At 44.3% G+C, this 16,675-nt stretch overlaps 1 protein-coding gene and 1 long non-coding RNA gene across 3 annotated transcripts in view; both read right to left on the bottom strand.

Moving 5' to 3' along the window:
* Positions 1 to 1,697: 1,697 nt before the first annotated feature.
* On the bottom strand, positions 1,698 to 6,767 carry LOC118937411. Its single transcript, XR_005034750.1, has 2 exons — positions 3,139 to 6,767; positions 1,698 to 3,080 (listed from the first exon to the last, which is right to left on the bottom strand). It is a non-coding gene; the product is annotated as an uncharacterized LOC118937411 (long non-coding RNA).
* A 7-nt stretch (positions 6,768 to 6,774) lies between these two features.
* Positions 6,775 to 16,675, bottom strand: part of LOC110535128 (iporin) — a 52,628-nt gene continuing 42,727 nt past the window's right edge. For both annotated transcript variants that reach the window (XM_036936449.1, XM_036936450.1), the window contains 6 exons: positions 16,345 to 16,519; positions 14,685 to 14,790; positions 14,439 to 14,485; positions 8,045 to 9,215; positions 7,662 to 7,838; positions 6,775 to 7,536 (listed from right to left, as the gene is read on the bottom strand). In XM_036936449.1, the coding sequence (XP_036792344.1) occupies positions 7,326 to 7,536; positions 7,662 to 7,838; positions 8,045 to 9,215; positions 14,439 to 14,485; positions 14,685 to 14,790; positions 16,345 to 16,519 (1,887 nt within the window). In that variant the 3' untranslated portion in view covers positions 6,775 to 7,325. The remainder of the gene's footprint in view (positions 7,537 to 7,661; positions 7,839 to 8,044; positions 9,216 to 14,438; positions 14,486 to 14,684; positions 14,791 to 16,344; positions 16,520 to 16,675) is intronic.

Here is a 16,675-nt window from a genome sequence, read left to right as displayed (position 1 = left end):
GTCGTAGTGGGAGGACCACACAACAGATCTGTAGCCTAATAAACTGCATGGTTTCCTGAGTCGTAGTGGGAGGACCACACACCAGATCTGTAGCCTAATAAACTGCATGGTTTCCTGAGTCGTAGTGGGAGGACCACACAACAGATCTGTAGCCTAATAAACTGTATGGTTTCCTGAGTCGTAGTGGGAGGACCACACACCAGATCTGTAGCCTAATAAACTGCATGGTTTCCTGAGTCGTAGTGGGAGGACCACACACCAGATCTGTAGCCTAATAAACTGCATGGTTTCCTGAGTCGTAGTGGGAGGACCACACAACAGATCTGTAGCCTAATAAACTGCATGGTTTCCTGAGTCGTAGTGGGAGGACCACACACCAGATCTGTAGCCTAATAAACTGCATGGTTTCCTGAGTCGTAGTGGGAGGACCACACACCAGATTTCTAGCCTAATAAACTGCATGGTTTCCTGAGTCGTAGTGGGAGGACCACACACCAGATCTGTAGCCTAATAAACTGTATGGTTTCCTGAGTCGTAGTGGGAGGACCACACACCAGATCTGTAGCCTAATAAACTGTATGGTTTCCTGAGTCGTAGTGGGAGGACCACACACCAGATCTGTAGCCTAATAAACTGCATGGTTTCCTGAGTCGTAGTGGGAGGACCACACACCAGATTTCTAGCCTAATAAACTGCATGGTTTCCTGAGTCGTAGTGGGAGGACCACACACCAGATCTGTAGCCTAATAAACTGCATGGTTTCCTGAGTCGTAGTGGGAGGACCACACACCAGATTTCTAGCCTAATAAACTGCATGGTTTCCTGAGTCGTAGTGGGAGGACCACACACCAGATTTCTAGCCTAATAAACTGCATGGTTTCCTGAGTCGTAGTGGGAGGACTTACAAGCAATGGTGCTTTTGAAAACTTTTGGGGACACCCGAGTGGATCTACAGCTCAACGAACAAGCGCGCAGGGCAACGGGAGCTGCACAATGAAAAGGTATTGTACTCTTCCCCTGCAATTCTCTGAATGAAAATGTCAATTTCAAGGTGGCGCAACGCCTGGTTATAACGCGTTTCTGTCTAAATGTATAGTGTCTAGAGCCATGGCATCATAATGATGGTAAGAAGAGGTGGATTAGTTCTGGTGGGACTGTGTAGGTCCTCACTGAAGGCCCCAGGCCCACGGCACGCCACTGATAAAATTATACCGAAACTTCCTGTTTCAATCACAGATGTCGTGATTATGGTATGACTTTCCTTGCATAAAAACTGTGGATGAAAACGTCGTTAATGAGACTACCTGGATAAATAAAGGTTAAATGAAAAACGAATACATTCGACACAAGTCAAAGAGAGTTTAAAGAGTTTAAAGAAGAGAAGTGGAACCAAGTAAACAGTGCGGATACTGTTTTCAACCACTTCCCTTCCAGTTCCTTGTGTTGCAGCTTTCAAATCCATCAACAGTCATGTAAACCTAAAGTCCCACAGAAGATTCCAGCCCGACAGCATGTGAACTTCCAGAACCACAGCTCAGTAAAGCCCTTGAACCTGGTGTATCCAAATTAGGAATGTGGAACAATGGCCCCATCTAGTGGCCATATAGAGACGCAAACACGTATGAGGGGCACAAGTCATTTGTAGAAATGCAGATCATTTTGTGACGGAAACAAAAGACAAAGGGAGACATTTGAAGTATGATCACATGAGCACTTTGTTATTAACATCCAGAGCACGTTGATATAGCATGGACACGGACGTGTTACACACGTCATATGGGCACGGAGAACAGTAGTGGTGCCACAGTGATACGGAATACAGAATGAGGAACAGTTTACTTCTATCGGAACATGGACGAGAGGAACAGGAGAGACAGAGAGAGAGAGAGAGAATACATTAGCTTCTTTCTAATTCTGCCTATCACTTCCAAGTAGAGAGACCAGAACCAGTACCGTATTTTGGCCACAGGGGGTCGCTAGCTATTATAAAGATTAAATAATATAACAATAAATGAAACACTTCTAATTATGAAGGAGGGGAAAAATCCATCTGCACCGTTTTACAAATTTCTCTGTATCTTTTCTCTCTTTCTCTCTCCCCCTGCTCTATCCATCACTAAGACCTCTACTACAGTACAATACTGTCTGTCCCGTGGTATGACCCTGCAGGAGGATGTCAATGAAGAGCAAACTGTACCTGGAAGACTAACAAAACCCTCATCCTCATCTGCATATCCTGCATTTTCTGCACATTTCCTGCACATTTTCTGAACAACTGACATCTTTCCTCAAGTTATGAAGATAGATATGTGCCAAAACACAAGAACAAATATATGGTTATAGTCATAATAATTTGGGCAGGTATTTATCCCCATAACTGGCATTTAACATAATATGATATGTTATGTCCTTTGCCCATAACATGATACTAATTCACATTTTAAAATGCTTGTTATTAACGCAATAATGTCTTAAAGTACAGCTGTTAACATCCATATCTCAACCCCTATCTTTCAAAATTAATTATTGAAGATTTTAAATATATTTAATTTAGAGATAACAAAATATTTAAATCATTTATGTAAAATAAAATAAAAATAAGAAAAAAAATATATAAAAAAATATAACTGTACAACAAAATAAAAGAACGAAATACATTTTTACAAATACATTTTTAAGAGTAATAATCCACCTTTATCTACAAGCTAGGTTAACTCTTATCTGATTGAACATAACTCTTGTCCTCGTGGATTCGTCCTGGCAATGTTATGTTTTTCTTACCTATCATTTTTTATGTTAATTTACATAATTTCATTGTGAATTATTTAGGCTTTACAAACCCTAATCTAGGGCTTAAACCACAATGTCTTGACATCATATTAGGGTTTAATCCTTTTTTACCAGCTCTAGTTTACCTGTACAGCTAAATAAAAACCTAGTTTACCTGTACAGCTCAATCTGAACCTAGTTTACCAGTAGAGCTCAATCTGAACCTAGTTTACCTGTACAGCTAAATAAAAACCTAGTTTACCAGTACAGCTAAATAAAAACCTAGTTTACCTGTACAGCTAAATAAAAACCTAGTTTACCAGTACAGCTCAATCTGAACCTAGTTTACCAGTACAGCTCAATCTGAACCTAGTTTACCTGTACAGCTAAATAAAAACCTAGTTTACCAGTACAGCTCAATCTGAACCTAGTTTACCTGTACAGCTCAATCTGAACCTAGTTTACCAGTACAGCTCAATCTGAACCTAGTTTACCTGTACAGCTCAATCTGAACCTAGTTTACCAGTACAGCTCAATCTGAACCTAGTTTACCTGTACAGCTCAATCTGAACCTAGTTTACCAGTACAGCTCAATCTGAACCTAGTTTACCTGTACAGCTCAATCTGAACCTAGTTTACCAGTACAGCTCAATCTGAACCTAGTTTACCTGTACAGCTCAATCTGAACCTAGTTTACCTGTACAGCTCAATCTGAACCTAGTTTACCAGTACAGCTCAATCTGAACCTAGTTTACCAGTACAGCTCAATCTGAAACGAGTTTACCTGTACAGCTCAATCTGAACCTAGTTTACCTGTACAGCTCAATCTGAACCCAGTTTACCTGTACAGCTCAATCTGAACCTAGTTTACCTGTACAGCTCAATCTGAACCTAGTTTACCAGTACAGCTCAATCTGAACCTAGTTTACCAGTACAGCTCAATCTGAACCTAGTTTACCTGTACAGCTAAATAAAAACCTAGTTTACCAGTACAGCTCAATCTGAACCTAGTTTACCAGTACAGCTCAATCTGAACCTAGTTTACCAGTACAGCTCAATCTGAACCTAGTTTACCAGTACAGCTCAATCTGAACCTAGTTTACCAGTACAGCTCAATCTGAACCTAGTTTACCTGTACAGCTCAATCTGAACCCAGTTTACCAGTACAGCTCAATCTGAACCTAGTTTACCTGTACAGCTAAATAAAAACCTAGTTTACCAGTACAGCTCAATCTGAACCTAGTTTACCAGTACAGCTCAATCTGAACCTAGTTTACCTGTACAGCTCAATCTGAACCTAGTTTACCTGTACAGCTCAATCTGAACCTAGTTTACCAGTACAGCTCAATCTGAACCTAGTTTACCTGTACAGCTCAATCTGAACCTAGTTTACCTGTACAGCTCAATCTGAACCTAGTTTACCTGTACACCTCAATCTGAACCTAGTTTACCAGTACAGCTCAATCTGAACCTAGTTTACCAGTACAGCTCAATCTGAACCTAGTTTACCAGTACAGCTCAATCTGAACCTAGTTTACCAGTACAGCTCAATCTGAACCTAGTTTACCAGTACAGCTCAATCTGAACCTAGTTTACCAGTACAGCTCAATCTGAACCTAGTTTACCTGTACAGCTCAATCTGAACCTAGTTTACCTGTACAGCTCAATCTGAACCTAGTTTACCAGTACAGCTCAATCTGAACCCAGTTTACCTGTACAGCTCAATCTGAACCTAGTTTACCAGTACAGCTCAATCTGAACCTAGTTTACCAGTACAGCTCAATCTGAACCTAGTTTACCTGTACAGCTCAATCTGAACCTAGTTTACCTGTACAGCTCAATCTGAACCTAGTTTACCAGTACAGCTCAATCTGAACCCAGTTTACCAGTACAGCTCAATCTGAACCTAGTTTACCTGTACAGCTCAATCTGAACCCAGTTTACCTGTACAGCTCAATCTGAACCCAGTTTACCAGTACAGCTCAATCTGAACCTAGTTTACCAGTACAGCTCAATCTGAACCTAGTTTACCTGTACAGCTCAATCTGAACCTAGTTTACCAGTACAGCTCAATCTGAACCTAATTTACCTGTACAGCTCAAACTGAACCTAGTTTACCTGTACAGCTCAATCTGAACCTAGTTTACCAGTACAGCTCAATCTGAACCTAGTTTACCTGTACAGCTCAATCTGAACCCAGTTTACCTGTACAGCTCAATCTGAACCTAGTTTACCAGTACAGCTCAATCTGAACCTAGTTTACCTGTACAGCTCAATCTGAACCTAGTTTACCAGTACAGCTCAATCTGAACCTAGTTTACCAGTACAGCTCAATCTGAACCTAAGGCAACATTTGAAACATCTGAATCCACTAAATGCATTGGGCTTTCTTCTAAAATGCCTCCTATCCTCAAAAATATTTCCCAGCAGATAACCTGAGACCTCTCAGGACTGAAACCCAGGGAAAGTGGCTGGTTGGACGCACCGTCGCGTATATAAAACATCATGTAGGGACCATAGGCATGGTCATGGCTAAATACGTCCAGCATATCAGCTCTCCCGTGGTTCTTTCTCAAGCACTTTACGGCATACGCAATAAACAATACTCTCTTTCTCAATTACATACAACCAATCAGAATCATTTGAAGTATATATATTTTTTGCTTGAAATGAAAACATTCAGTGTACTTCTATTATATTTTTTAGAAAAGCCCACTTTTAGAGCGTTTTAGAATAGGGAGGTTGGGGTAGAGCTGGCTCTCCATTGGTTTGTACAGCCTTCTCCCCAACACGTTCAGAAAAATTCACCAAAGCACCTGAACAGACCTCCAAAGCCATGTGTTGCTTTCATTCGACATCCTTCCTTCTTTATCCACCTCTACTACACGGTTTTCCTCAACGATAATAAATGATATCGTCATTAGTCGTTAATCAATAAATAAGTAAGTTGTATATGCATTTACAGTCTGGATATATATATAGACACATACAGCTCATACATAATCTCTTGAACATCTTCGTTTTCTCTGTACCAGAGGTACAGTATCCTCCTGAAAGCTGTGCAGTTTTAATGGATAAAGGAGAGAGGGGTGGAGCAGGTGGGAGGAGCTAGGGTTTTGGGGTTCTAACAGAGGTCAAGAAGAGTTGAAAAGACACAAAAACATTGTCAGTTTGTTGCTAGGTTACATGCACTAGGCCCGGCTCCACCCTTTTCCTTCCCAACACCTGCAGTGATAGGTCAGTTCATCCCATCCACCAAAACAGGAAGTGAAGGGAGGAACCAGAGGATGTTGTTGGCTTTGTCCAATCAGTCAGGTTTATAAGTCCATCCAAAATCATTGTGTTACCAAGATGATGAGTATCAGGAATTTGCAGATGACGAGGAATTAATGAAGCCAGTTCAAACCGGTTTATCTGTCTGTCCATTTGTATTTAGCCCACACAGAGAAACGACGACAGCTGTCAGAAGACACACCCAGAGATAGATCACACAAACAATATTGTCTTTTTTCTCTCTTTTCTGTTTTGTAACAACACTACTTTTCATACTAGCATCCTACTACAAAGCAGGGGTACTCTGTGCTAATTAAGTAAATCAAGTAGCATGATGTCAGTGTGGATACATTTAATGACAAGTCCTTTAACCAGTCTCCTGAAGTTTTCTATTAGCATTAGCACTAGCATTAGCTCTAGCTTTAGCACTAGCACTTGTATTTAGCACTAGGACAAGGACTAGCACTAGCATTTGCACTAGCATTTAGCATTAGCATCTGCATTCTAAGTCTGGCACAGCTAGGTGATTGATAGAGTATAGTTCTGGTGCATGGTAAAGTAAAGCACAGCTAGGTGTGGTATATATATATATTGGCTGAGCTGAGGCAGTCTCTGTAGCTAGCCATGTGTCTCTGTTTGGTATTCCCATACAGTTTGTTTTGGTTTGTTTTGGTTTGTATGTGTGTGTGTGTGTGTGTACGTGCGTGCGTGCGTGAGTGCGTGCGTGAGTGTGTGTGTGTGTGTGTGTGTGCGTGCGTGTGAGTATAGTCTGAATGTATGCATGCATGAGTTTAGTGTAGATGCATGCGTAGAAAAGTCTGTTTGTTCGCGCCTGTGTGTATATGTATATGTACATACATGCATGTTTACATCTCTGTGTTTGTGTGTTTGTGTGTGTGTGTGTGTCTGTATCTGTCTGTGTTTCATCCCACAGTACAATAATTACACTTTAAACCAGTCATATCAGTCATATCAGCATCCTCCATGAGTATCCATCGTCTTATATCCACCCAGTGAATATATACTGTGTCCATATTTGGTCCTCTGAGTCATTTCCTCCTTTCCCCACTCTCCCTTCCTTAATGTGGCCCCTCGGTTCGGGCTAGGGTTGCAAAATCGGTGGCCCCTCGGTTCAGACTAACTTTCCCAAAATCCCTAGGTTTACCAGAAATCCCGGTTGGAGGAATCACATATTTCCTCCTTATTACCTCTTGATTCCAGGAATCTCCCAACAGTGATTTCTGAAAAAACAGAATTTTGGAACCCTAGTTGAGTCTGTCAGGTCAGTGTGGTCCCTGAGGCCATTGGGGCACCTGACTGTCCTCCATGCCCCTCAGGGTAACATAGATGAAAGGCACCAGGCCCCGCTGGGCCCCCAGGGAGCAGAGGAGCCAGTCGGAGTCGGCCCGGCTCAGGACCCTCAGTACGTCCCCTTTCTGGAAACTCAGCTGGTCAGGCTCCGTGGCTATGTGGTGGCACAGGGCTCGTACTTCACTGGGATGGGGGGGGGGAAAATATGTGTCATTGTATTTTGTATACGTAGCTTGTATCCTGTATTTTTTATTTGCATCCTGCTGAAATATTGGTTGAATAAAAACATTTATTAAGTATGACCTTACCAGGGTTGTTTGGTGTGGCTCTCCTGTGCTGTCTGAAGAGGTGGAGAGGGTTGGTTCAGAGTGGGAGGGGCCATAGGAGCTGAAGGCTCCACCCTCTTACCTGTCCCCACCCCCACCGTCTGAGCTACGAGGTCCAGCACGGACATGTCCAGACCTGTCAGCCAGCCGGACGGCAGCCTGGGAGGGACAAACAAAGCACAGCCAAATCAATATGGAAAATTCCTTGCAAAATTGTGTCAAATAATTTATTGTAATCTTTGAAGTACATGTCCTAAATTATTGTCTTGGTTAATACTCAGCAAATGCTTAAAAGGGTCATTAAAATAAAGAGTAAATTATTACTGTATCATCTGTACCAGTTTAAATCACTTCACGTCCCTCACCTGCTCTGACTTTTGGCTGATCTCTGCTCTGGCCTGGAGGGGGTGCCACCACCTCCTATGCTGGACCCAAACAGCCTACCCCAACGCATGCCCTGGCCCTGGGAGGGACACTCAGCCTGGGCCGCTGGCTGGGCCACTGAGGCCTCTGGTGCTCCTGTCACTGGGGCCCCCAGTTCCGTCTCGTTCTCCTTGTCCTGGGTGAGCAGCGACTCTGGGGGACTCCCCATCCAGGAGAGTCTCCCTCTTCCCCTGGACCCCGTCCACTCACCACTGGAGCTGGAGCTGCTCTTCCTGCTTCTCCCTCTCTCTCTGAGACCCTCCTCATCCTGGCTAGACTCCGCCCCTTCCAGCACGCCCTCCCTGGGGGGCGGGAGCTGGCTCCGCCTCTCCGCAGACTTCTTCCTCTTCTCAGTCTTGACAAACTTTGAGCCCCCCTGAGCTGATTGGTCGATGTAGACCTGGGAACTCTGCATGAGCTGGTACCACCAGCACGCCTGGCGATCACGCTCCTGCCGCTGACGACCCTCCTCCGCCCAATCCCTCTCTCTCTCCTTCCTCCTCTCCTCCTTCCCTCCCTCACTTTCCCCTTCCCTCTGGCTCTCTCCTCCCACTCCCTTTGCTCTCTTTACTATGCCCCTCCCCCTCCCACTCTCCCTCCACAGATTGGCAAACCCTGTCCCTACTTCCGTCGTCATTGGCTGTGCTTCTAAAAGTCCTGCTCCTAAACGATCCATCCCCGCCCCTTCTCTCCTAGACCCTGTCCTCTGCATCATCCCTTCTCTACTCCTTCTCTCTCCAACCCCTTCCATCCTAGGCCATGTTCCCTCTCGTCTCAGACCCAGCCTCTCTCTCTTCCCCACCCCGCTCCCTTCCCTTTTATCTCTCATAGACTCCGCCCTCCGTGACTCTGTGCTCCACCCCCTCATGAGCTGGAAGGTGGAGCGTGCTGATTGGTCCAGGTCCTCGCCGGTGGAGGCGGAGCAGAGCTGCTCCTTGCGTCTACGGTGTTCCTGGCCCTTCTGGACCAATCGGGGCTCAAAGAGCAGGTCAAGGTCAAAGGGCAACAGGGATAGAGGCTGCAGGAGGAGAAGGAACTCCTCAAATAGAGGCTGGCAGGGCCTCTGGGACAACGGCAGGAAACCCCATGGGTGGTAGTGGGTCGCTACAATGTCTGGGGAAGACCGGTGGAGAGAGACGGATGGGGAACAAACAATGGTTAGACTTTTATTTCATCTAACCTTTATTTAAATCAGAAGAAGAAGTTCGCATTTACAATGATGACCTGAGATCAGCAGAAGCATACCGGACATGGGTTGTAATCGTATCTGTTTTGTCTCTAAGAGGTCAGAAACACTGAGAAATCTGATGGCCGACAGGGTACTTAGTACAGTAGGAGGCTGTTCTTTCTCTTGCTATAGAACAACAGACGTACCTGCTGCGTAGCGACGAACCTGCCGTTTCTACTTGTAGAATTGCAATGCTCGGCAGTGGTCGAAAACTTGAGCTTTAAGCCAATCAGAGAGCACAAAACTCCACAAGGGGGGGGGGGGGGGGCCAAGAGAAGTGACAACAAAAATGGAAAAAAAAGTGCACTTCTTCTCCCGGTGTCATCCAGCATCTTCTTCGTTGTTCAAATTAAAACAATAAAGCTGCATAATACAAGTCTTTACATATTTTACATCGAGCTGACGAGTTTTGTGCTTGAAGAAAGATTTGTTGTTATGTTTAACTAGATCACTAGTTAGCTACGTGGAGCGGGGGTGGGGGGGTGGGGGTGATGTACCAACAAACCGGAGGAAAAACATTTTCTAACACTATAAAGCATTGTCGGAATTGATATATTACATTATTTAATTAAAACCTGGAATTGGTCTGAGCTGGTGTTGCTTATTTTTATATAGCAATGTACAGCTGTGTCTGTCACTATACGCCCTTGAGGGGCCCCCTGGGACTTACAGCTGCTGCTGGTTGGGTACTGCTGGGGGGGCCTGTCATATTTGATTGACGTGTAGCCTACCATGTTTATTGCTAAGTTACATTCAGGTGGACAATTGATAGAAAGTACAAGTCGGTTAAAACGCGAGGAAAGGCAGAATAAGAAAACATGAATTGCATTCTGTGTTCCACTTACAACTTTCTTCTCCTCGTCGTTGTCCTTGCAACAAGACAACCGTAAAGATGACACGGAACATCCAACCCCTGTTGTTAGTGCTCTAGCCTGACAGTGGCTAATGGGGCGGGTGTTGAAATGAAGCATGGCCTCGCGCCCGTGGCAAACATAAATAAGAACAAGGCTTTCTATGTGCACTGCTGAGCACACAACATACATTTCATTCTAATGAACGCTGCAAGACCCTGTTTACCTACTGCTTCTAGCCTCCCAAGGTTTAAAATACTTCAGTTGGAACAGGAACACTTGCAGGGAGCTGTTCTCACTCTGAAATAGTATTATTTATTTATTTAACTAGGCAAGTCAGTTAAGAACAAATTCTTATTTTCATACACCGCCCAACGGGACTCCCAATCACAGCTGGATGTGATGCAACCTGGATTTGAATCAGGTACTGCAGTGACACCTCTTGCACTGAGATGCAGTGTCTTAGACCACTGTGCCACTCGGGAGGCCCTGCAGAGCCTATCAGACACAAGGTGGGCCTGCAGGAAACAGGCCAGAGAAGCGGTTGTTCAGAGCCTGACCTAGATCCTTGAAGCTCTGCGCTGAATAAAACACCTTAACCATACAACGCCAAAGTCGGCCTCTAAAGCCAACGGCACGCTCTCAAAATGTATGTTGGTGTTTTGGAACAGTTTACTAAAGAAGATGTACATATTTGCTAACTATCTGCAAAAGGATTGGATAGATGTAAACACTGAGTGGATCTCATTGACACCTGCATGGTTGAGATCAGACAGATGCTCACAGACGAGGCCTACGACAAGATGGGAGAACACTGAGAAACAGATTGGCCCGAGAAAACAATGCAAACTGAGTTTGCAGAGAAGAGAGCGCGTAAGAGGAAGAGTCAGAATCTACAAAACCATTCCCATCAGAATCTACAAAACCATTCCCATCAGAATCTACAAAACCATTCCCATCAGCATCTACAAAACCATTCCCATCAGCATCTACAAAACCATTCCCATCAGAATCTACAAAACCATTCCCATCAGCATCTACAAAACCATTCCCATCAGCATCTACAAAACCATTCCCATCAGAATCTACAAAACCATTCCCATCAGCATCTACAAAACCATTCCCATCAGAATCTACAAAACCATTCCCATCAGCATCTACAAAACCATTCCCATCAGAATCTACAAAACCATTCCCATCAGAATCTACAAAACCATTCCCATCAGCATCTACAAAACCATTCCCATCAGAATCTACAAAACCATTCCCATCAGAATCTACAAAACCATTCCCATCAGCATCTACAAAACCATTCCCATCAGAATCTACAAAACCATTCCCATCAGAATCTACAAAACCATTCCCATCAGAATCTACAAAACCATTCCCATCAGCATCTACAAAACCATTCCCATCAGAATCTACAAAACCATTCCCATCAGAATCTACAAAACCATTCCCATCAGAATCTACAAAACCATTCCCATCAGAATCTACAAAACCATTCCCATCAGAATCTACAAAACCATTCCCATCAGAATCTACAAAACCATTCCCATCAGAATCTACAAAACCATTCCCATTAGCATCTACAAAACCATTCCCATCAGCATCTACAAAACTATTCCCATCAGAATTTACAAAACCATTCCCATCAGCATCTACAAAACCATTCCCATCAGAATCTACAAAACCATTCCCATCAGCATCTACAAAACCATTCCCATCAGAATCTACAAAACCATTCCCATCAGAATCTACAAAACCATTCCCATCAGAATCTACAAAACCATTCCCATCAGCATCTACAAAACCATTCCCATCAGAATCTACAAAACCATTCCCATCAGCAGTGCCGAATGACGAGCGACGTTTCAGCCTCCTGAAGCTCATCAAGTGCTATTTGCGTGCATGAATGATGCCAGACTTACCAACCTCACTTTTCTTTGTACTGAGCGGGACATAGACATCGACGAAGACAAAATGGTTGGCAGGTTTGCCCACATGAAGGAGAGGAGGAGGATGTTTTAAAATGGGACCTTGACTTGTACACCTTTTGGGATTATTATTTTGTTCTATTGAATGCATGATGCAGACCCGGTGCCAGAACGAATGAGTTTGTTCTATTGAATGCATGATGCAGACCCGGTGCCAGAACGAATCAGTTTGTTCTATTGAATGCATGATGCAGACCCGGGGCCAGAACAAATCAGTTTGTTCTATTGAATGCATGATGCAAACCCGGTGCCAGAACGAATCAGTTTGTTCTATTGAATGCATGATGCAGACCCGGAGCCAGAACGAATCAGTTTGTTCTATTGAATGCATGATGCAGACCCGGTGCCAGAACGAATCAGTTTGTTCTATTGAATGCATGATGCAGACCCGGAGCCAGAACGAATCAGTTTGTTCTATTGAATGCATGATGCAGACCCGGAGCCAGAACGAATCAGTTTGTTCTATTGAATGCATGATGCAGACCCGGAGCCAGAACGAATCAGTTTGTTCTATTGAATGCATGATGCAGACCCGGGGCCAGAACGAATCAGTTTGTTCTATTGAATGCATGATGCAGACCCGGTGCCAGAACGAATCAGTTCGTTCTATTGAATGCATGATGCAGACCCGGAGCCAGAACGAATCAGTTTGTTCTATTGAATGCATGATGCAGACCCGGGGCCAGAACGAATCAGTTTGTTCTATTGAATGCAGACCCGGAGCCAGAACGAATCAGTTTGTTCTATTGAATGCATGATGCAGACCCGGAGCCAGAACGAATCAGTTTGTTCTATTGAATGCATGATGCAGACCCGGAGCCAGAACGAATCAGTTTGTTCTATTGAATGCATGATGCAGACCCGGAGCCAGAACAAATCAGTTTGTTCTATTGAATGCATGATGCAGACCCGGAGCCAGAACGAATCAGTTTGTTCTATTGAATGCAGACCCGGTGCCAGAACGAATCAGTTTGTTCTATTGAATGCAGACCCGGTGCCAGAACAAATCAGTTTGTTCTATTGAATGCAGACCCGGTGCCAGAAAGAATCAGTTGGACAGGCATGTTTTTTCATGGGACATCTTATGTGTGCACGCGCTTGTGCCTTTACAAATGTTTTAATGGCTGTAATAGTAATGAATAGTAAAGTTTGGGGGAGCTCTATCCTACCATTTCTACCGATCTGTGGGCCAGTTTGCACATTTTCTCTGAACAGTTTAGTTTCAATAATAACGTTTTTGTTTCTCGCAATCATTGTCACGTTGTTAACCGTACAAATATGCAGTAAAATTATACAAATCTAAAGGTTAAAATTAGACTATGCGGAGAGCACTAGGTTCTGCCATATGGACACATTGATACACCGTGAGCCGTTGGCGACTAAAGACATGAGAGCATAGAACTCAGAGATGCAGCAGTAAGCCTATAACTTCCATCGTCAGCTAAGTCAAATACAGTACATAGGCCTGAAGCCAACAAATGAAAACACTAGAAAATGTCCTGTTAAAAATTCTGATTATTTCAAATCACATTCAGCTCTCTATTCCACCTGTCTGCCTCTCTATCTGTCCTGACTTGAGGTATCGCTAGCGAACATGCAACATTGTATTAACTAGCCTATTCCGGGCCCTCAAGAGTTTCCTGCGCCAGTGAGCTCGGGACAGAAAGATGTTTTTTTTAAAATTACTTTTACACTGGATTTACGGGATCATTAGATCATGATATTTAGCTTTTCAAACGGTTTGGTGATTATCGAGGCCGGGAGTGTTGGAAACATTTTCAGATACTGAGGAATTATAATTCGCAATGGATGTTAAAAAACAGACCTAGTTGACTTGTGTGAGGCAAAGAAAACAATGTGTGGTAGACGTGGTCAGCCAATCAGAAATCAGACGTTACCAAATGGGCGCTTTCCTACATACAGTAGATCTATTTGTCTGCTAAATGAGCACTTCATGCGCTGCGATAAATGGTTTTGCGTGCTGTTGTCCATGGTGCCGACCATCTACAGAGCTCTCCCGGCCTGCTGCGCTTTGTAGAACGATGTGTGCTGTCCTTGGTGCGTTAAAACATTGTATTGATTCACGGCTGACTGGCAACCTGTTTTCCTTTTTTTTGTATTGCGCCACCTTGTGGTCTGGAGTATTTCTTCTGTGGTTACACAACAAGCTAAATGCCGACACTGGGCAGAGGTGCTAAGTACCTATCTGCAGTCAGATTTTCTCTGTGTGTCTGACCCTTAACCCTTAAGATGTGCATACCTTCATGAGTGTAGAGGTGATTGAACCAAAACTCCAAAGATCGCAAGCTGAAACAGGGAAAAACACAAGAGATAAACAAGAAAGGAGTCAGTTACTTTGTATCGCTACGGAAACCAATACTGAGTTAGAGCCTTAAGGTTTGTGACAGTGAGAGGGAGATACAGTACTGTACAGGAGGGAGACACAGAGTACAGGACTGTTAGTGATGACTATTAGAATTCGGTAACATAGAGGGAGTGTACTCACTTGAGCAGTCCGAAGATGAATGCGTTGAGTCTCATACTGTGGCTGGTGAACTCTGAGTACTGGGACACTTTGGAGAACAGGCTGTGGAGAACACGGGTGGATGGGCCTGAGGGAGGGAGGGAGGGAGGTCAGGATTAAAACTCCTGCATTGTAAGACGATTTATTCTAATGTTACCTTGACAATTAAATATTCGATTCAGTGGTGTAGTGGAGGTACGTGTACGCAGGTATACGCCACATAACCCACTCACTTCTTAACCCCCACTGATACGTATCAAAGTAGTGTAGTGGAGGTGTACGCCCGTATAAATTAATAAGGCTGATGAAATAGCTCTGAATGTTTACCTTAAAATGTTGATAAACTATTATTTCTTCACATTTTAGGCACTGCAATGTACACAAGGCAGTAGGCCTACGTGTGAATGTTCCCAAACACCTTTCTAAAACGCGCTGCACACATGCGAGCGGTTTCATGGACGGAGATGGAAATATCCGTTAGAAAGAGGAGGGAGAAGGGATTAAAGATGAAATAACTACCATGGGGTTGCTAATAACGACTAGGATCATTCCTGTGGCTGCCCGACAATGAAAGAACGTTGACAGAAAGCCAATAGAACAGGAAAATGCATGCCTACCTGTCAGAATGATATCATATCACTGTTTCTCATCCAGGTTTTCACAACAGGGCACTTTGTCCTTCGCTGGGCGGGCCATTTGGGCAAATCTAGAGGAAACTCATTGCTCCAGCCACTACTACACCATAGACTGTTTTGTCTGGTTATATTATAATCCTACATTTCATTTTTTATTGCAGCATTGATCAGCATTGTTAAGACCATTGCCAACATCGTATTATCAAAATATAATGAAAATCACCCACTTACGTCTCGTCCTCTAATGAAGCAGTAAGGCCCGAATGGGGGTGTGGTATATGGCCAATATACCACGGCTAAGGGCTGTCATTATGCACGACGCAGTGCCAAGAGACTAGGGACAGTCTGTCATATCTTGTGTAATTCTCCTGTCTTATCTGATGTCCTGTGTGATCTTAGGTACAGTATGTTCCCTCTAATTATCATATCTCTCTCTCTCTCTCCCCTCCTGGAGGACCTGAGCCCTAGGACCATGCCTCAGGACTACCTGGCCTGACCACCTGGTCGTGCTGCTGATCCAGTTTCTGCTGTTCTGTCGGGCGGCTAAGGAACCCTGACCTGTTCACCGGTCATGCTGCCTTGTCCCGAATGTGCTATTTTGACCATCTCTCTCTTTCCACCAGGCTCCAGGGCTTATGGCCTTATAATTATCATCATCATCATCATCATCATCATCATCATCACCTAGTTATGTGGTGGCCTCTACCAGGTTCCAAGGCTTATGGCCTAATCATCATCATCATCATCATCATCATCACCATCATCATCATCACCTAGTTGTCTGGAGGCCTCTACCAGGTTCCAGGGCTTATGGCCTAATCATCATCATCATCATCATCATCATCACCATTACCTAGTTGTGTGGAGGCCTCTATCAGGCGCCAGGGCTTATGGCCTAATCATCATCATCATCATCATCATCATCATCATCATCACCTAGTTGTGTGGAGGCCTCTACCAGGCGCCAGGGCTTATGGCCTAATCATCATCATCATCATCACCATTACCTAGTTGTGTGGAGGCCTCTACCAGGCTCCAGGGCTGGTTGCGTCTCTGTCCGATGATCAGGTCCAGGACGTAGGCCTTCAGCCCATCCCCCAGCACCTCCCTTAGAGCCGGACACAGGTACTTCAGGATCAGGTGGCCCACGTTGGGACTCACCCAACTGTTACCGAGCTTCGCCTGGAAGGGGGAGGGGTGGAGAAGAAATTCAAAAAAGGTAGAGGAGGAACGAGGACAAGAGCAGAGAAGAGAAGAGAGCGGGAGCACGAGAACAACAGATAGAGAGGAGAAAGGGGGAGTGACCAAGAGAGAGGAGAAAGGGGGAGTGACCAAGAG

The sequence above is a fragment of the Oncorhynchus mykiss genome, chromosome 11 (assembly GCF_013265735.2).
Source record: "Oncorhynchus mykiss isolate Arlee chromosome 11, USDA_OmykA_1.1, whole genome shotgun sequence".
NCBI lineage: Eukaryota > Metazoa > Chordata > Actinopteri > Salmoniformes > Salmonidae > Oncorhynchus > Oncorhynchus mykiss.
The sequence above is the reverse complement of the archived record's forward strand: the minus strand, read 5'-3'. Positions and strand labels throughout refer to the sequence as shown.